Source organism: Chlorocebus sabaeus, chromosome 13 (genome assembly GCF_047675955.1).
Source record: "Chlorocebus sabaeus isolate Y175 chromosome 13, mChlSab1.0.hap1, whole genome shotgun sequence".
NCBI classification, from domain to species: domain Eukaryota; kingdom Metazoa; phylum Chordata; class Mammalia; order Primates; family Cercopithecidae; genus Chlorocebus; species Chlorocebus sabaeus.
Window position 1 is genome coordinate 33,226,137 of NC_132916.1, and position 21,102 is coordinate 33,247,238.

General features: G+C 36.3%; 1 protein-coding gene across 2 annotated transcripts in view; it reads right to left on the reverse strand.

Moving 5' to 3' along the window:
- Positions 1-1,160: 1,160 nt before the first annotated feature.
- The window catches only part of SESN1 (sestrin 1), a 109,249-nt gene continuing 89,307 nt past the window's right edge, over positions 1,161-21,102 (reverse strand). For both annotated transcript variants that reach the window (XM_038001038.2, XM_038001039.2), the window contains exons 2-10: positions 16,670-16,735; positions 15,685-15,885; positions 14,882-15,064; positions 12,914-13,156; positions 8,841-8,988; positions 7,207-7,319; positions 5,122-5,312; positions 3,257-3,401; positions 1,161-2,344 (exon numbers count right to left, since the gene is read on the reverse strand). In XM_038001038.2, coding sequence (XP_037856966.1) covers positions 2,258-2,344; positions 3,257-3,401; positions 5,122-5,312; positions 7,207-7,319; positions 8,841-8,988; positions 12,914-13,156; positions 14,882-15,064; positions 15,685-15,885; positions 16,670-16,735 — 1,377 coding nt within the window. In that variant the 3' untranslated portion in view covers positions 1,161-2,257. The remainder of the gene's footprint in view (positions 2,345-3,256; positions 3,402-5,121; positions 5,313-7,206; positions 7,320-8,840; positions 8,989-12,913; positions 13,157-14,881; positions 15,065-15,684; positions 15,886-16,669; positions 16,736-21,102) is intronic.

A 21,102-nucleotide genomic window follows, 5' to 3' on the forward strand; every position in this document is an offset into this window, starting at 1 on the left:
AACTCAGATTTTAACTCTTGAATCCTGGGAACCTCAACCAGAAATCTTCTCATATTATTTTAGAAAAAAATTTTCCTCTGGTTGGGGAAGGTTTTGATATCCCCAGTGTAATGTACCTTCCCTAATTATTTTGAAAACTACTGGTTTCAAAGATTATATAGTAACATTAGAAATCCTGTGTGTTTAGTTTTGAGAAAACACTCAAACAGGAAGCACCTGTTAAATGGGAGGCATCGAAACATTAACTTTGTATCACATGCACTTTTATTACTTTAGGTAACATATTTTTTAACTCATTGAAATTTTGATTTCAATTTCTAAGTGATTATTAGTTCCAGTGGACTAAATGCATTCTAGTTGATCTTGTTTTGTGATCACTCTACTGCTGATTAGAATCTCTACTAGAAATTTTGTATTTTCAAGAGGAGGAACAAAGAACAGAAATAGGATAAGTAAAATTTTAACTATCTTCTTGGGTTCAATTGTATTGCTATAGTGAGGGAACTCCATAGCAGGCAGAAGAGGACAAAGGCGTGATGCATATTCGATGAGTAATGCACTTATAAGTTTCTTTAAATATAAAACATTGAAGATAATACTCTATTTTTAGCTAAGGTTATAGTCTTGTCTTCTCACAAGAGTAAATATCCTTGACGACAGGTACTACCTCTATTCAAAATTGATTGCTCCCAACCCTCACTTCCACACTACCCCATACATTTGGAGGCAGGCACTAGATTGAGCTCAATAAATGTTTTGAGGAGTAACAGAGTTATCACAACCGCTTCAGTTAAACTTAGAGCTATTTCTACTTGTCTGATAAAGTGTCATTTTTTGTTCTGCAGTCTCTCCCTAATGAATCCTTCTTTCTAGTAATTCTTAACATTCTATTGGAACTCTAAAACAGTTCAAAAGAGAGCAGGCATAGGGGCATACCAGTCATTTCCAAGATAAATAAAAATGGTCTTACATAAGATTCTAAAGAAAGTCCACTCTTCTTTGTATCTATCTTTCAAAATGGCTTCAAGTGTTTTGCCATTTAAAAGTAGTCTCATCTGATTACAGCATTATTTAATTGGCTTATGAAAGTAGGTAGAAACTCAAAATTATTACTAATAGTGAAGTCATGACTTTTTAAGAGATTGAGACAGCACATAAAATTGGAGAAAAATTCTTCTTTATTGAAAAATACCAGTAATACTGACAGACTTCAAAAGCAATTCACGCTTCCAGAATACAAAGTACTTAATACATATTTTCAAACCTGTTTGCATTTCAAACAAAGTTAGCGTTTTTGTAAATCAAATGTGATAACCCGACTAAAACTGTTTTCCAGCTTTATTATTTAAGGAGCTGCACAACCTTTAAAGGGGGGACCAGGAGGCAGGCAGAGGCAGAGACACAGAATGCACCCAGGACTGCGCAGCAGTCTACAGCAACATATCCCACAACTTCTATGCTGGAAACACAACTACTGCACAAGACAGCTGCCCTCCAGTGTCAGGATCCTGTGAAACAGCATATCAAAAGATCGCCAGCTTCTTGTAATTTACACACTTTCATTTAGGATTGCTTTTTGAAGAAAATCTTTAAGAATGCCATTGTAATTTAATATCCAGAACCCTGAATTTAAAAAACTGAGAGAAATTAACTGTTACCATCAAAATGGTTGTTGCTGAGCTGTGTGAGTAGGAATTCTATGCTTTTTTAGATGCAAGAAAATTAACAAATAATGCAAGTTTAATTTGAAATCACACAAGTTATGTATGTAGGCTCAGATAGTAGCAATGTTCACTTTTATTACTAATAGCTTAACTGAAACAGCCATCTATTCATTCCTCCAGCAGGAATAGCAGCACCAAGATCTTCTAAAATTCTTTATATATAAAGCTTAAGTCATTATCCAAGTCCCATCTTTGCATGCTCCAATTCTTGTTATCTTATTTAACATAAAAGCAACAGGATTTGGACAGTTACTATTTGCTGTATTAAAACAGTTACACAGCATCTTGTACTGTCAAAAAACAAAATACTTGAATGGCAGCCTGTCTTCACAGCTCTAAACTTGAAGCTGCCAAACAGTCACTGCTTGTGCCAGCAGTGGGGTTTCCACAGAAAAATAGCAGAAACTAAAGGAATCATGGCACAATGGATTTCTGAATTATTTTGTCTACCATTGGTCCTGGGGTTTAGTACCTTCCCCTTGTAGACTATATCTGCTGATCATTCCAGAATCATCTTTAATGAAGGAAAGGCATCAGGTCATATAGCGGGTAATGGCTCTCAGAGCATAAAGGAGTTCTGCTTGCATCCTAGCTTCTATAAGAAGCAGATTAACATGAACCTGAATATAAAATACAACATCATATAAGGAAGGGTTACAAACATTCAAAATCAGTTTTTCAGTGAATCTAATGAACACATAAAATAAGTACACGTCCTACACTTCCTATGTAGTACAGAATAACTTATCCTTGGGTTTGTTGAACAGATTATAAATTTCTCAAAACAGCTGTCTTTTTTTTTCTGATACACAGTTTCACTCTTTGCCAGGCTCAAGAGCAGTGGCATGATCTTGGCTCACTGCAACCTCTACCTCCTGGGTTCAAGCAATTCTCATGCCTCAGCCTCCCAAGTAGCTGGGACTACAGGTGCATGCCACCATGCCCAACTAAGTTTTTGGTATTTTTAGTATCACCATGTTGGACAGGCTGGTCTTGGACTCCTGACCTGAAGTGATCTGCCTGCCTTGGCCTCCCAAAGTGCTGGGATTACAGGTGTGAGCCACCATGCCCGCCCTAACATTCTTTTTGGATAGATGGTTTGAGCTTTCATTTATATTTTACCATATTTCTTGGAGGTTTGTTACATGTCAGAAAATCTAGACACTGTTTTATCAGAATAACAACTTCCCCTGCCAAATCATTATTCAGTAATTTCTATAAAGATGTTTCAAAGAGAACAGACACTTCTACATATACACAGCTTTTATAAAACAGTCTTTCTTCTACATGCTGACAGCCATGCCAGCACTTCTGAAGATGGGCCAGCCCACCTGTGCTCCCTATCTTTATTCTTTTACTCTATCACCATAATGAGGTTCCCTTCTGAAGGGGTACCTGAGACAGCTGTCCTGGAATGTTTTTCTTTGGGTTGGGAGGGGTGATGGAAAGGGTTTCAGACCAATTAGGTTAGGTGAAGGAGACTACGAATCATTGCTAAGTTACAGAGTAAACAAGCCACAATAGGCACATACCTTCTCAGAGTGCTTGAATTGCCTCCAGAAGCTTTCATACATTCTTTTGGTAACTTTTTCAGGAGTACAAACAACAGTTTTGATATAAACTTTAAAGCTACGATCCAATAGCTGGTTAATTTCACCATAGTCATAATCATCGTATCTGTTGAAAGACATAAGGAGAATTATGATATTTTCAGTGTATAACCTGTTTTCATGTTACAAAAGTATACACATCAATAATTAATGCTGTATTTTTTCCCTCTTTGTGTAGGCAGCTGTCCCCAAAAATGACAGAGCTTTACAACTGCAGGTGGATGAGTGAGTATAAAGGGATAAGAAACAGAGTACTTAGGGAGAGTAACAGAACATTTTCTACTACCCAAGTAAATCATTCCTGAAAGCTGACAATATTAACGTAGCACTGGGTACCAAGCAGTAGTGTACATTTGCAATCATGAATATGCAACCACACTGAGGAACAAACTATTATTGAGACGGAGTCTTGCCCTGTCGCCCAGGCTGGAGTGCAGTGGTGCTATCTTGGCTTACTGCAACTTCCGCTTCCTGGGTTCAAGTGATTCTCTCACCTCAGCCTCCTGAGAAGCTAGGATTACAGGTGTGTGCCACCATGCCCAGCTAATTTTTGTATTTTTAGTAGAGACAGGGTATCACCATATTAGCCAGGCTAGTCTAAAACTCCTGACCTCAAGTGATCCACCCGCCTTGGCTTCCCAAATTACTGGGATTATGGGCGTGACCCACTGTGCCTGGCTGAACAAATTCTGAGAACAGATTTTGAGTATTATCAAAATTAAACAAAATAATTATGTTTATTATTGGTACTAGTACATTCTATATATATACATATAGAGAAATTCACTTGTGTAAATAAAAATAATTAGAATTACTTTACTCATGTTTCTAGGAGTTTCTGGGGTCAAATGAGAAAAAAGGCAGGGGCTGCGGGGAGAAGGATGGTCTATACTTAGGAGAGCCTATCCTGCTTTAAGCCAAGATGGCTCTGCATGTACTAGTTGTCTGCTTTGCTGCACTGGGTAATGGATTCCTGATGACATAGGTACTGAAGTCTCCTATTGAGTTTTCAGGGGAAAGAGGAGAAAGGTCTTGCAAAGCTGGTTCTACAACCATTCAGGAGGCTAAAGTCAATAGTCTGGCTACTGATTAGTGTGAAATTAGTTTAAAGTTGGTCAGATGTACCTCAAATGCCAGATCAGTTTAGAGCAGATTAATGAGGGTTTGTAGGTTTTGACCAGAGTCTCTAATAAAATGAATAGAAAGCCTGATTTTACAGTGAAAATAGTTAACTAGTAAGCACTGTAGCTCGGAGTTTGTGTGCATGTGTGAGAAGGTGGTATACAATGACTGCATTTTCATTATAACATAATAAAAACCTAACAGCAAGGACATGAAAGTTTTGCATTTTGATTAGGTATTATGAGAGCAAGTAATCCTCAGAGGGAGCCTAAGAACAGCCAGAGGGGCAATATAAGGGTACTAATTTCCAAGGAGGTAGAAACATAAATGTATCAGGAGACAGATGATATGAAGAGAAAAGATACTAAAGGTGTTCAGTGACAAACTTTGTTCTAGGACCAGCTTGCTTGTCCTCCCTTTCCTGGAGGCAGCTGTCATTCAACTCTTGTCAAAGTCACTAACTCTCCCTCCTGCCTAGCTAGGAAAGAGGAGAAAAAACTAAGTTGCAATAAAGTGGTTCTTTGAAGCATAAATAGCATAAAAATAAGTTATAGGGGAGGGGATGGGTTTTGATTATGTGTGTGTCCATGTGCACATGCACTCCAAGCACTTGAATAATTTGGCCCAGAGGAAAACATCTCTATAAATACAGAAAGAAGACTAACCTTATTCCAAACATGCAGTGAATATAGTTCCAAATTGCCCGCCTAAGCATTGAGGTATCAACATCTTTGTGCATTGCCATTGTATTATAAGTAAGATTGTAGGCAATGTGAAATTTTTCATCAATCAACTGTCCCACATCTGGATAAAGGCGATTTACCAAAGAATAACCATGATCTTCCCAGCAATAGTCCTAAATACAAGGAATAGAACAAATGTGAACAATTAAAATGTGGTCAAGTACAGTTCTTTATCTACAGCTCTGTAGTATGGTAAAAATGATTGTCATTTGGCTGACAATCCAACTGGCTTTCATCCCTAACTCTCAGCTTCTTGCACTCCAATCTTTTTTCAATTTCCATACTGCAACATGCAAAAGGTTGTGTTTTATAACTCAGTGAGTTTAAAAACTAATAGTCTCATCTCAAAAAAAAAACCTAGTAGTCTCCTCCCCTTATACATCGGCCTTTCTCTCTTTCACTGTCTCTCCACTCGGCCCCCAGATGTGACCATCTTGGGAGTCCCCTCTCCTTTTCCATTGCTGCAGCCATTCAAAATGGCATTCAAATAATGAGTAAGTGTGTTTTAAGAGACAAGGTCTCACTCTGTTGCCCAGGCTGGAGTGCAATGGTGTGATCACAGCTCACTGCAGCCTCCAACTCCTGGGATCAAACGATCCTCCCTGCCTCAGCCCCCTGAGTAACTGGAACTACAGGCACAGGCCACCTTGCTTGGATACTGTTTAAAATTATTTGTAGAGATAGGGTCTTGTTTGGCTGCCCATGCTAGTCTTAAATGCTTGGCCTCAGTGATTTTCCCATCTTGGTCTCTCAAAGTGCTGGGATTACACGTGGGAGCCACCAGATCTGGCCAAATTTTGTGAATTTTTAATTCAACACATCCATCACCCATTCCTTCTCCTACCCCCACTTCTGCCTTTTAGCCCTATTAACTGAGTCTCCTAATTAGTTTTCCTATATTAAATCTCCTTGCCTCCTTTCTTTCCACCTGAAACAAGACTTAATAAGCCCCTACTTCTTTGTTGCTTTTCTAAAAACACCTCTTTGATATTATGCCATCACTCTGGTCAAAGCCTACAAACCCTGCATAATCTACTGTAAACTGCTTTCACATTTAAGGCACACCTAACCAATTTTAAACATACACCACTAATCAGAAGTAGGAATCTTTAGCTTGAAGCTCTCAGCAGCCAGCCAATCTCTTTGTAATTCCTTCCTTCACTCTATCCCTCAACCTAAGCTTAATTATTGTCTATTCTCTTCTACTTACAATACCCTTTTTACTATCCAAATTCTTCAAATCCTAATGTCTTTCCATAAAATTTCCAGTCCACACGATGTCTTCAATTTCTAATCTATTGTATAATTATTCTGTAACTCTTCCTTGTGCCTAAATTTTGTCCCTTAGTTTATTTTTATTTTTTGAGACAGGATCCCACTCTGTCACCGAGGCTGGAGTGCAGTGGCTCCATCAGGGCTCACCGCAGCCTCAACCTTCCAGGCTCAAGTGATCTTCCCACCTCAGCCTCCTAAGTAGATGGGACCACAGGTACACGCCACCACACCTGGCTAATTTTATTTTATTTTATTTTTGTGTGGAGACAAGGTTTCCCCTTGTTGGCCAGGCTGGTCTTGGAATGCCTCGGCTCAGGCGATCCACCTGCCTCAGCCTCCCAAGGTGCTGGGATTACAGGTGGGAGCCAGTATGAGGCCCCTTAGTTTCTTGAGCAAAGAAACAAAATCTTATGGTTCTCAAATATTTTCATAATTCTGGTAAAATAGTTATTATTTAACACTGGCCCCTAACAATATTTGGGAATGCTGGGAGTATCAACTCATCTGAATTAAATACTTACACAATAAAAATTTTAAGATACACATACATTGAAACTACAGTATGATTCCACGGATGGATTAGAAACAGTCTTTCAGCTTTTATTCTGAAACAAGAAGAGATACTGCCTGGAAAGCACTTAGCATAGTTCTTAAATCTAAGTGGCTCTTTTGTATTTTAAGTCAGACTAAGGTGTTTCTAGTCAATCATGTGCATACAAGTTGCAATTTTACCTGGACACGAAATGTTGGAACATGCATCCCATGTCTGGAGAAATCTTTATAGCCATAACTAGTATCCTCAAAATGACGAGATACATCTCTTGCTGGTGTAACTTCATCATCATCTGGGGAAAAAGGCCATTGAAAGGTTTTTAAAAATGGGATGCTAGTTAAAATTGACTTTACCCAAAGCAAGTAAAAATGGCATAACCCTTTCTCTGTTACTGAGTAACCAATATCAACCAAAATAGTCTTACAATTATACAAAGTAGTTTACTTGCTAGTAAATAGAATAAAGGAGATTCTCTGTTATAAAATGAAAACTCATAGTCGAATTCTCTATGCCTTTTATTGCCTCTTTCATAGACCCTCTCTCTCTCCTCCCATTCCAATTTATATGTATTCGACTTATTCAAAGTATGAACATACTTTTGGATAATTTTTAAGATAACTATAAAAATCAGCTGTGCTTCAAAATTTAGCATTTAGATTATTTTTGTTGAATATTAATGACATATAATATGTAACATGATCAAAGAAAGAACTCCCATGAGTTAACATTTTTACAGTGCTGCCTGCACTGTGCCTAAGACTTTCTGACTATCATCATGTTTCGAAGTTGATGAGATTATAGTTTCATGTAAGTGTAGCATTAATGACAACTCTACATCTTTAGGCATGGAAACAAAAATTTTTCCTGGAAGAAAAACAAGCTAACGTCCAACCTCCATTTAAACAAATTTGATTGTTTCTTTGCTATTAAGAAGCTTGGTGCTCTTTCTCCCACTCTATTATTGTCAAAATACATCTGGAGACATTTTATAAGCTGTTTCTCCTTTAAATTACCTGGTTTATATATTATCTCCTGTAGCCTGCATATAGATAAAGGTTAAACATAGAGGATTTAGGTGGTTGTTGGTTATTTAATAAATATCTCCTTTTCACAAATGATACTTTTTGTTGTTGTTGTTTGTTTTTTTAGAGACGAGAGTCTTGCTAGGTTGCCCAAACTAGTCTGGAATGACTGGCTTCAAGGCGATCCTCCCACCTCAGCTTCTTGAGTGGCTGGTACCACAGGTACAAACTACCATGCCCCCCAAAAATCACAGAATTTTAATGCTGGAAGCAGTCTTGGGACTATTTCCTCATGTTAAAGAAGAGAAGCATGGGCAATATAGCAAGACTTCCATCTCTACAAAAAAAATTTAAAAATTAACTAGGCGTGGTGGCATATGTTTGTAGTCCTAGCTACTCAGGAAGCTGAGGCAGGATGATCACTTGAGCCTAGGAGCTACAGTCACGTCACTGCACTCCAGCCTGGCAACAAAGCAAGACGCTGTTTCTTTTAGAGAAAAAAGATGGCACTCATATGTTAAGTGACTTAGCCAAGTTCACAAAGGTTATTAGAAGTAATTTTAGTACCAGAATCCAAATTAAATGTCCTCCCTCTTAGTCTAGGCTGTTTTCACTTATGGCCTTTTCTTAGTTGCTTGCTTTAAAAATTATTTGTAAATAGGAATATCTATACAATAGCCTCTCTAAAAGGAAGGACATATTTAGATTGATGCTTTAAAAGTCATTTAAATTCCCTAAATAAAAAGTTGAGTTTGCAATAATTATATTGACTATGTAATGGTTGTTCTTACCTGAAGAGAAGACAAACATGCTCTCTCTTTTTTCTATTTCAAAACGTGAAGCCATCTCTTCCTGACTTGCCTCTTCTTCATCTCGACATTCCTGTAACTGCCTCATCTTTTCCATGAGGGCTTCAACCTCAAAGAAAGAATCACTCACCTGAAGAAAAAATACAATTAATGTTACACGTGGCAGACACAGAATATATATGAATTATCTTTTAAGTCTGTCTCATAAGAATTTATATCTTTTATTTCTTTTTTTGAGACAGAGTCTTGTTCCATTGCCCAGGCTGGAGTGCAGTGGCGAGATCTCGGCTCACTGCAATCTCCGCCTCCCGGGTTTACGCCATTCTCCTGCCTCAGCCTCCCGAGTAGCTGGGACTACAGGTGCCCGCCGCCATGCCCGGCTAATTTTTTGTGTTTCTTAGTAGAGATGGGGTTTCACCGTGTTAGCCAGGATGGTCTCGATCTCCTGACCTTGTTATCTGCCCGCCTCAGCCTCCCAAAGTGCTGGGACTACAGGTGTGAGCCACCATGCCTGGCCAGAATTTATGTCTTAATAGAATATAGGGAAAATATTCTTATAATTTTAATGTACATTAATGAATAAAAAATTATTTTGGCCTATTAGGAATACAGACATGCAGATTTTAAAATATAAGAAAAACATGATTTTAAGAACACATTCTAATGCTTTTACAAGATTAGCAATAATGTCATTACTATTTATGCTGTTTTAAACACTAAACACTACTTGTCAATTTAAAACAACTGCATAAGTTAACTTCTACTTGCTTAATCTTTAAATAAATAAGATACACAAAGTATAAGTGACTTTGCATCAACTGTGTACACTGGGCATACATATTGTCAATGTGTCTATCTTTAATAATTAGCTCTATTTATACAATTTACCAATTAAACATGAAAGATGTCTTTACATGGCTGGAGTTGGCCACCTGACCTCTGCAAATGGATCTGGCAGCTGTCACTTGCTGGGATGACTACAGCAGTGTCACACATAGAGTAATAGGTCTGACAAAGGACTGGCCAAGTTGTTTTGCACTAGTCAAACCGGTTATACTTCTATACCCTGCTGCATTCTTGCTACAAAAGCTAGATCAAATCTATACAATTTATATCTTTCTTATAAATAAAATGAATATATTAAGAAGTCTAGGTTGGGCTAGTGGCTCACGCCTGTAATCCCAGCATTTTGGGAGACCAAGGCAGGAGAATCGCTTGAGCCCAGGAGGAGTTCAAGGCTGCAGTGAGCTGTGATTGTGCCACTGTACTCCAGCCCGGACAACAGAGAGAGACTTTGTCTCAAAAAGAAAAAAAAAAAAAAAGTCTTAATCTCAAATCTCAATGTATATATACAAAATTAATGTTTCCCCTTTTATGAATTGATTTTGCTAGGAATGATTTTAAGACCTCTATCTCCCATTCTTCCTGGCTTCCACCCATTGATCCTTTAGGTAGCAGCTTACATCCTTCTAAACACTATCATTTACCCCACTATCAAATTAGATTCTAACACAACCCTCTCCTCTTTCCTTCAGAGGACCAATCATAATTTATAATTGTTATTTGCATGATATTGATTTAATGCTGGCTCCCCTCCCAGACCAAACCTTCATAAAGGTAGGAGATCTGTTTGGTTTACTTGTATATATCCCAAGCCTAGCAGAGTACACTTGGTACATAGTAGATATTCAAGAAATACTTGTTGGAGAATGACTGTCAGGATAATTCTACATTAAGAGACAATCTGTATCACTTGTGCTTTACATTTTCTTTTGATCCAAACAGTTATGCTGAAATGCCCAGTATTAAGCCCTTTCTCTAAGACTTTCATGATGGGCAGTGTTTCTGCGATGGTACTGAAGATTCTTCTGGCACATGCGTGCATTTTCCCCATAATTATTCCTGACACATGGTCAGTAACCAAATAAAAAATGAGCTGAAAAGGATTAGGTTTCATGATAGGATGACTCAAAGTTTAAAAAAGGTCTCCATCAACTCACATTATCTCTCACTAATTTATTTTGTTTACCCATTCTCCTCTTAAAGAGCCCAAATTGTAAGTATTCTTAGGAAAGATAATTCTTGATATTATATTGACATAAGAGGGAAACGAAACAAAGTAGGTTTCTTTGTTCCTTGACTGATCTGCCAAAGTTGTTAGGATTAAAAAAATTACGGCATTTCATTTTAATATTGAAATGTTAAAACTGTGTAAGAATTTTTTTTTTCCCCCTTTATAAATTACCCAGTCTTGGGTATGTCTTTATTAGCAGCATGAGAACAGAATAATACACCAATACTTAGAAGCAACCAATGTGTCCTTCAGTAGCTACTGGAATAAAGAAACATTGGTACATCCAGAAAATAAAAAATTATTCAGTGCGAAAAAGAAATTAGGTATCAAGCCATGAACAGACATGGAAGAAGTTTAAAAGAAGTCTAAGTGAAAGAAGCCAATCTGAAAAGGCTACATACTGTATGATTCCACCTATATAACATTCTGGAAAAGGCAAAACTATGGAGACAGTAAAAAAAGGAGTAAGTAGTTGCCAGGGTTGGGAGGGATGGAAAATTCTTGTTTGTTTGTTACCATTTGTATCTGAAGAGCTGAGTCAGATACTGGATATGTACCTAAAAAACAAGCCATATCAGCTCACTGTCAGGTGTTGTCAGTGTGGGCCATAAACCTTCTAAAAGTATCCAACTTACCTGGGAATAGGAAGCTTATCTATTAGAGAAATAAAAATCATCTTCTTTCACTATTCATTCTTTTAATAGAAGGAGAACTAGAAACAATCAAGTACTTTTTTCTTTAGCTTTGTACTAAATGATTGGTAGCAAGGACAAGAATCCATCTCCTAGCATTCTAGCAACTGAATACTCTCTCTTGGATCCTCTTCTGACTGCCAAGCTTTGACAAATAATCAGTGGCTATATGCAGGCCTATAACATGAATCTAGGCAGCTCAAAGGATGGTGAAACTGATGGTCTTTGGCAGTGTCAGGACAGTGCTATGACCAACCTTGGGAAAATTATTCTTTCTTGTGCTAATTTCACCATATGTAAATGCTACCTCTTATTTAGCACCTCACAAATGCTCAGTGCTGTACTTGGCATTTTACTTCTTTAGAGACGTTTCATTTAAACCTCACAATAACTTTGTGTTTTACTTTTATTTAGATATGAAATAACTGAGATTCAGTAACTTGCCCGAAGTCAAATATGTAAGTTAAAGGCAATTCAACCTGTCAAATCTATTTCAAAGGGATACTATAACTCAGAAAATGCATGCAAAGTATTCAGATGGCTGTGATACTGCTTCTAAAATTTATTTTTGAAGCATAAAATAAACACCTGCTTTTTTGCTACAGCAAAAGAATGCAGGAGGGGATTTTGATTCATCATATATAGGAATTAAAATTTGCTTATAGAAAACTGAACTTGCTCTGTTTCAAAGGAGTAACAAAACTGAGAATATATAAAAGCCAGGAAGATAAGGAATAGAGGTGAAAGCATTTTAACACATTTACATTCACCTGATATCACCTTCTATATTGGTGCAAAGTTAAACATGAAAAAGAATTTTAAAGAGAGAAATTTCTAGATCAAAGTTGATTAAATCATCTGAAAGATAAAAAATTACGAAGCCAGACTGTTTATTTTGTGCAAAAGAGAAGAATGTGATTGGCACAAAAAGTCTTCACCACTAGGCCACACTATTTTCAGCCTTCCCTCATGTCACTGTAGTAGCCAGTCAATATTATTTGGCCCTGATGGGACACATGCTGTTGGCTCCTGATCCTAAAATTATCTAAGTGTAAGCTCCTAGAGGGTCTTAGAGTTTTGTACATCACTTTTGTATAATTTTGTATATCACCTAGACTAGTGGTGAGCATGAGGCAGTCAATAAAACCTTACTGAATGAATCGATATAGGGGCCCAATATCACCACAGTCTTAACAGGGTGGGTTTTTCTAAGAAGCCAATTGAAAAAATAATATAACAGCAATTATTGTGATTAGTTTTATGACAATCTCATGACAAATAATACTTACAGAAACATTTTCTGCTGAGTTGACCGGCATCTCATCCACACTGTGATTGCCATTTGTAATGTCACAGATGCAGTAGTTGCTAACAGAAGGAGGTCTGAATGTGTGGCCACCATCACAATGAATTTCTGGACTGATTCCACAGCCAAATGTGAACGAGGCAAGAGAATGATAGTGTGTGAGTAAAACTACTGCATGTACCAATTCCGCAAGGGACCAGCTGTGCTCTTCAGCTTTTAAAAGTCCCTTAGGGGGGAAAAAAAAATATATTTTTGTAGTGGGGTGTGGTAAAAGTATACAGTTCATTTCAGTATTTAATTTATTGAAAACATGAGTCACCATACAAAGTCTAGTATAAAATTATCATTTGAAACATGTAGAACCCAGAATTTGCTAGTTTTTATAAATATGCATTCACAGATACAACTTAACATAATCTGTTAAGACATTCACTATTATTTTGATTTTCTGAAATATTGACTTAAAATATAAGAGAATGCATTTTGCTTAAAAGTGGTCGCTGTATTTCAGATGCTGGATTATGAATGAATTACTGTGTTGTTAGTTCAAAATCTCAAAGCAAATGTAATAAATTTGTGTTTATAAGTAGAAGCTGCTGTTTGAAATGCCTGTGCTTTATTATAAGGCCTCCTCAAGGAATTTTTAAGATAGTGGCTTGAACAACTTGATTAAATACTCCTAAATCATCAAAAAGTTATACATAAATTCTATAATTCTTCTATTCAATTCTGTCACTTCTGCTTCATTATCTGTTTTGTAATCTTGTATAATTTTTCCTTACTTGACAATATATAATAGGCATTGTATTAATATATTCAAATCTTTATCTTCTTGATAATATCTTTAATTATCTAATAGTATCTATTCTATAAAATAGATAAGACCAAAAGATGCATCTTTAAGAATTTATAGTGCATGGTAGACAATTTTAGAGAACATCAATCTACTTTTACTCTATTACCTCTATTAATAAATAGAACCAGAACAAACTAGTTTAACATGACATTTAAAACATAACAAAGATGCGTAACAATGAGATGCCACTTCACACTTATCAGAATGGCTGAAATCCAAAACACTGACACCAATGCTGGCAAAGATGTGGGCCAACAGGAATGCTGCTTCACTGGTGGTGGGAATGCAAACTGATACCACTTTGGAAGACAGTTTCACGGTTTCTTACAAAGGTAAACGTATGCTTACCATATTACCCACAAATTGCACTCCTAGTTATTTACCCAAATGAGGTGAAAACTTTTGTCGACCAAAAAAAAAAAAAAAAACCTATACATGAATGTTTATAGCAGCTTTATCTGTAATTGCCCAAAACTGGCAGCAACCAAGATATCCTTCAATAGGTGAATGGATAAACAAACTATGGTATAACCATACAATAGAGAATTATCCAGTGATAAAAAGAAATGAACTATCAAGTCATGAAAAAGCATGAAGAAGCCTTAAATGGATGTTACTAGATGAAAGAAGCTAGTCTGAAAAGCTACATACTTTTATATGATTCCAACTGTATGGCATTCTGGAAAAGGCAAAACTATATAGAAACAATAAAAAGATGAGTGGTTGCAGGGGTTTAGGGGAAGGGGAAAGGGATGAACAGGTGGAACCCAGGGCATTTTTAGGGTACTAACTATTCCATATGATACTGTAATGGATGCGTGACATTATTTGTTGAAATACACCATTGTATGGTGTAGAACCATACAATGCAAAGACTGAACCCTAATGTGAACTATAGAGTTACTAGTAATATATCAATTACAGCAAAATGTACTACAGAAATGCTGTAACAGAAGAAAATGTGCACCTGTAGGAAGAGGCTCAGGGGGTAGAAAATAGGAACTCTCTGTACTTTCTGCACAATTTTTCTGTAATCCTAAAACTGCTCTAAAAAAGTATGAAATGACTCCCAAGATAGATTACCTCACTGCTTACCTCAATATGTTCTTTGGTAATAAGCCAAGGTCTATGGGCTAACACTTTGTTAAGTTCTCCTAAATTCTGTAGTTTTTGAGGAGCATTCTCTAAACCATTGAGCCACTTGGGGTCCCCACCAACATGAAGGAAATCATTTACATGCAGGTTCACTAAGTAGGAGCACTGATGTCTTGCCGCAGCCTTCAGAGAAAATAAAAAGATTATTCTAATTATAAATATTAAAACCTTGAACTATTTTTTATTTACAACATGCAAAAGAGCTAATTAAGTTTATTAGTATGTTTTCAAATTTTCCATAAACTACAGAAATGCAGTTTTTATATAAATATTTTAAAAATTCAAATACAGTAAGAACCTTATAAATATTCCAAGAACAAAATATCTGATTAAAGTATTTGAACTTTAGACATTTTATCTATATACTTTCAGAACTTCCGATTAAGAAGAAACTTCAATTAAGGTGCCAATCATAAAATAATGGAATATTATTTACAAATTGAACAGGAAGCACCACTTACGCCAATGTGAACTATTTATAATGATGAAACAACTTTTGTTCTACTTATTTAATGAAGAATGGTTCTCAGCAGTGAGAAAAAGAACAAGTATAAATACTTGTTTCTTTTTCTGTTATAATTGAGAGCATACTTATTTAAAAATAGGAAAAACAGAGACTATGTAACAGGAATCATATTATACATCATAATCTAAGTATTTATCCCTGTGTTTAAAGCACTAACTGTCTCTTAAAGAGATTAATAAAAATAGCAAAAAGAATTTTTCACTGAATGTTTACAAACCATTATTCCAATGTAGTGCCGATAATGTAGGGGTAACGGCCCATCCATTTGCAGTAGATAGTGTTGAGTTTTTAAGAAACTTTCTAAATATTGTGGGTGGAAAACCATCACTAACGTAATGTTATCCAAACGGCCCAAAGCAGCAAAAGAATCTGCAAATAAAGCATGCATCTGTGCGTCTTCACTCCCCACTTGGAGGATCTGTAATGAGAGAAAAACCATGGTTACTGAAATTGTAAATTGGTGTTAAGGGAAGAAAATATACATGGGCTGTACTCTAAGTATCATTTAGAAGCGGATTAAATTTGGCTTAAGAAAGAGGGGTTACAGATTTAAACTCAACTGGTTGAAAGATACAGAAGAATAAACAGTTACATATTATATAGTAGGGGATAAACAACAAAGGCTGAACATTAAAGGCCATCTAGATAGGCTGCTTGCAGAGTTGGCCAGAATCCAGATAAAGAAGCAGATTTAGATTATCAAACTTGCAGAGCTTGCAAACACTAAAGCCTTTCTTTACAAAACTGCCTACTCTCGCTCAATTTAAGAAGAACTAAAATTAACTAATAGCATACAATCCTTACAAAAATAAAGCATAGATGCTTTTACACATATATAGAATTAAAGATCCAATCTAGCATTGGTATCAGCCTGTGGAGATGGTCAAGACTAAGTAACTCAGGTTATAGGCACACCTGAACAACATCTAAATATAAGCAGATGGAGTATCATTGGTCAAAAACCAATCTTGACTTTACTTGATTAAATATGGGTGTTAAAAATACACCATGAAATACTAGAAATCAACACAAGTACAACAGCTTTTTATTCCCACACATTCACTGCCAAAGCATGATTAACTGCAACCAACTCTGACTAAAACATGTTATTGACCAACAGTTCTTCAGATGCCAAGATGTGGGTCATGAAAGCTCTTCCTTAAAAGCATACAGTTCACTATGTACTTTCACAAACAACATACCTCCTTTTCTGGGATGAATCTGCTTGGTCCCTGTCCTAGTGGTCGAGGAATTCTAATGCCAAGTTCCTAGAAAAGAAAATTACACCATCTCAGGCCTTTGGCAGTAAACAAAATGAACTGAGGCTAAAGGAATGGGAGGGAAAAACCACCAGTTGAACAGAGACAGGCTTGTTTTGGTGGTTTGTTTTCATGGCTGTATATACATACCAACTCTTCTGTTAGCATTGCATAGCCAACAACAGCTTATAATACAACTCTGACTAAAAACAATAAAACCTGTTTCACTAAAACCAGAGTTTTGCATAAAGTACTTGGCAGAAAGTCTAGAACAGAAAGTTCAGCACATAGCAGCCAACCAACCCTGTGGATCATCAGTGATACAAAATAAGACCAGTGTGTTTGTACATCTAAAACTCAACCAACCCAAATATCAATCCCTGTGTGTCGTCAGAAAATGAAAAAGCAGTACTTCCACCTTGGTGTCTTAAACTAGAAGAAGTGTAACTATTATTACATCTAAAACAACACCTCACAGAATGTAAATTTACGAAAAATAAAAACTAAATTCACAAGAGACAGCATTACAGGGCATGTTTTCTCTGTAGTTAAATAATTTTAGAGAAACTCATTTTGTTTGTAAGTTTGCCTTAAGTTTTTTTTTATTTATAGGATGTCCTCAACCTTGCCCATATTATATTTTAGAGAAGCTCAAATAATTGAGAAATAGTTTTCTGACATTTGACACAGTGACTCTAGAATCCTGTACCTTATGTGACGGTATAGTATGGTTAACAAGAACTGAAAATCTGTTAGGGTTTCCTTTCCCTCCCTCACCCTCCCCATATAGTGTGCTTACAGAAACAAAACCAAAATAATATATTTCAACTTTCTGTGTTGTTTTGAGGTATGTCCTATCTAGTGTCATTTAAAAATTTTTTTAGAATTTATACAATTAAAGATTAACCCCTTCACTCATATATATTATATATATATAATTAAATACTCATATAATTCTACTCTCTCCTTACTGCTTTTAAAAGTTCTTCATGATATAAACCAGGTATCTGCCTTTTAAAGAAAAAAGTGGGGATGGGTGGATTCACAGAGAGAAGGACATGTGGCAGCAATCCAAGAAATCTGGTCCCAGCAAATGAAAATCTTTAAAGCAGAATAGACTTTTAAAAAGTAAGCAGGAAGGACAAAAGTGAAGATAATCTTTATTAGGAGAAATCAAGATTCAAAGTAGTCTATATTTGCCAACAGAATTCATAAAATAATATTTAAATAAAATAATCTTATGCTGGAGGTTGGTGATTCCTCCTTGGTTATTCCATCCTTACACTGAAGATAGTAATGCTTTAACATTATACCCTTCATTAGAGGAGGCACTTAATTCACTGGTCTGGCCACGTATTTGTTTCAATTTTAATATTCTGTAATAAATGCCAGAGGACATCCTTGTTATTCAATATATAATTTTGGTACCAATAGCAGCCATTTATATACAATGATGACTCTTAGCTTTTCTAACTGCTGAATTTCTGATCCAATTACATACATTTGAAACAACAACTGTTGGATAAAACTAAGGCTAAAATTAACATTTATCCCCTCTAATTTCTTTAATCTTGAAAACTGTCTTTAATAAACAAAATGTATTTTAGGAAAATGACTGTTTCAAGGGTTTATTACTGTTTTATAATTAAGAGACTTGGGACTTTAGTATATGAAAAGGTGTCATTTCAAATGGGGAAAAATGAATTATTCAACAAATGATCTTGGGACAACTGGATACCCATTCAGAAAAAAAGTGAAGCTGCAACACTATAACATGCTTTACCCCACAATAAATCAGAGTTAAATATAAGAAAAAAATGAAAACTTAGAAAGAAAGCAAAAAAACCATTACAGTACTAGAAGAAAACACTCATGGAGTGCAGCAGGCCTAAGAGTGCCACAAAAGCCAAAAGTCATAAAATATAAGATTGATAAATTTAATGACATAAAAATAAAGACTTTCACATGGGAAAAATAAATATATACAAAGTCAAAAGTAAACAGAAAGCTAGGAATTATATTTGCCATTCAAATAACAGAGGGCTAAATTTTAAAGAAAGACTACTATAAATCAATAAGAAAATCCCCAACAATCTTTTTTTTTTTTCCCCCCACCCCCCCGAGATGGAGTCTCACGCTGTCACCCAGGCTGGAGTGCAGTGGCCGGATCTCAGCTCACTGCAAGCTCCGCCTCCCGGGTTTACACCATTCTCCTGCCTCAGCCTCCCGAGTAACTGGGACTACAGGTGCCTGCCACCACTCCCGGCTAGTTTTTTTTGTATTTTTTAGTAGAGACAGGGTTTCACCGTGTTAGCCAGGATGGTCTCGATCTCCTGACCTTGTGATCCGCCCGTCTCGGCCTCCCAAAGTGCTGGGATTACAGGCTTGAGCCACCGCGCCCGGCCTTTTTTTTTTTTTTTTTTTTGAGACGGAGTCTCACTCTGTTGCCCAGGATGGAGTGCAGTGGCGTGATCTCGGCTCACTGCAGCCTCCATCTCCTGGGTTCAAGCGATTCTCCTGTCTCCCCAGTAGCTAGGACCACAGGCATGTGCCACCACACACGGCTAATTTTTTGTGTTTTTAGTAGAGATGAAGTTTCACCATGTTAGCCAGGATGGTCTTGATCTCCTGACCTCATGATCTGCCCGCCTCGACCTCCCAAAGTGCTGGGATTACAGTTGTGAGCCACCGCGCCCGACCAACAATCTTATTTTAAAAATGAGCAAACAACATGGACAGTTCAAGGAAAAGAAAATAAAATGCTTGACACTCAAAGATAAAACAACTGCAAGTTAACTATGCTGAGATACCATCTTCCTCCAAAAAGATTGCTTAAGATCAAAAAGTTCGATCACAGGCTGTATTGGAGAGAGGGTAGAGAAACAGTCATTAATTGTTTGTATATTGCTGATGAGAGTGTTTTGAAGTATGAGAAAAAAGAGTATAGAGTATATATTACTACAACCTCTAGGAAGGGCAATTTGCAATAGTGATCAAAATTAAAAAGTCCCATAGCCTTTGAATCAACAATTCCATCCTAAGTGTGTTAACCTATAGATGTGCTCACATTTGTGAAATGCCATATGTAAAAGGATAATCACTGCAACACTGTTTCTAATAGTACAAGGCTGAAAACAATCTCAGTGTTCATCAATAGAAGGCTGTTTCAATAAAGTTCAGCATGAGCATAATAGAGTAGCATGCAGTCTTCAGAAAAGAATGAAGCACTTCTACATGAGTTGACTTCAAAAGCTCTTCAAGTTATATTATGATAATGGGGGAGGGGAGGAGAAGCAAAGTGCATAATATGTAAAATGTTATCTGTAAGCAGGAAAAAAACCCTCACCGATTCAATTTCTAGGCCTTTATCTTACAAATACATTAGCAGCATGAAAGGTAGTCATTTTTAAAAATGTGACCAGATTGACAGCACATAGGTTTAGAAACAAAGAGGTATACAAATTATATTATTCTGGTTTTATTTCTCTACCAAATATATAGTTTATATGCCAAATTATTATAAAACCATAGGTTTACAATTCCAAGAAGGTGGCTAGAATGCTTGAGAAACAGAGTATTTCCTATATTTATGGCAAGGATTCTATGTAATTCTTGTCTTTATAAGTCCATCCTATTGCTAAATTTAGTGAGCATATTGATAACACTGTCTCCCTTCTTCCTTAGCCTCCAAACTGAAGAGTCCTAATCTATAAAATAGGGATGATCGCAAAATAATAATACCATCAATCCCAACTACATCATATTATAAACTATAGAATATTTTACAAATTATACAAAAGTGAGTCTTTTATTATAGATTCTAGTCTTATTTTAGGTATAAGGTCTAACAGATTTGGCTGTTTAATTTCTCAGAAGTAGCACAGGAAGAGAGGGTAAAGTGGGGTTTCTAGACTGTGGCTGGTACCCTAACACTAGTCAATGATATCTGAGAACCAAATTGCCTTTAAGTTTTCTGCTTATTTCTTGAATAACATTGAAAAAGCAACTAGGGCTCATAATAATGAATAGCAATAGCAGCAGCAGCAGCTAGCACAAAGTATTTATGAGCTGAGCACTGTTTTAAATTATATTACCTGTAAACAAAGACCATGTGTCTGATACTAAAGTTTAGAAAGAGTATTTGGTGTTCTACAATATTCATGAAAAAGTCGAGTCTTAGATTAATCCTTACCTTAATCTATGAAGCAGGTACTATTATCATCTCCATTTAGCATAACTAACTGATGAAAGTCCTGAGCTTTTTTTTTTTAACTTTTTAAAAATTTTTTAAAATTATACTTTAAGTTCTAGGGTACATGTGCACAAAGTGCAGGTTTGTTACATATGTATACATGTGCCATGTTGGCGTGATGCAC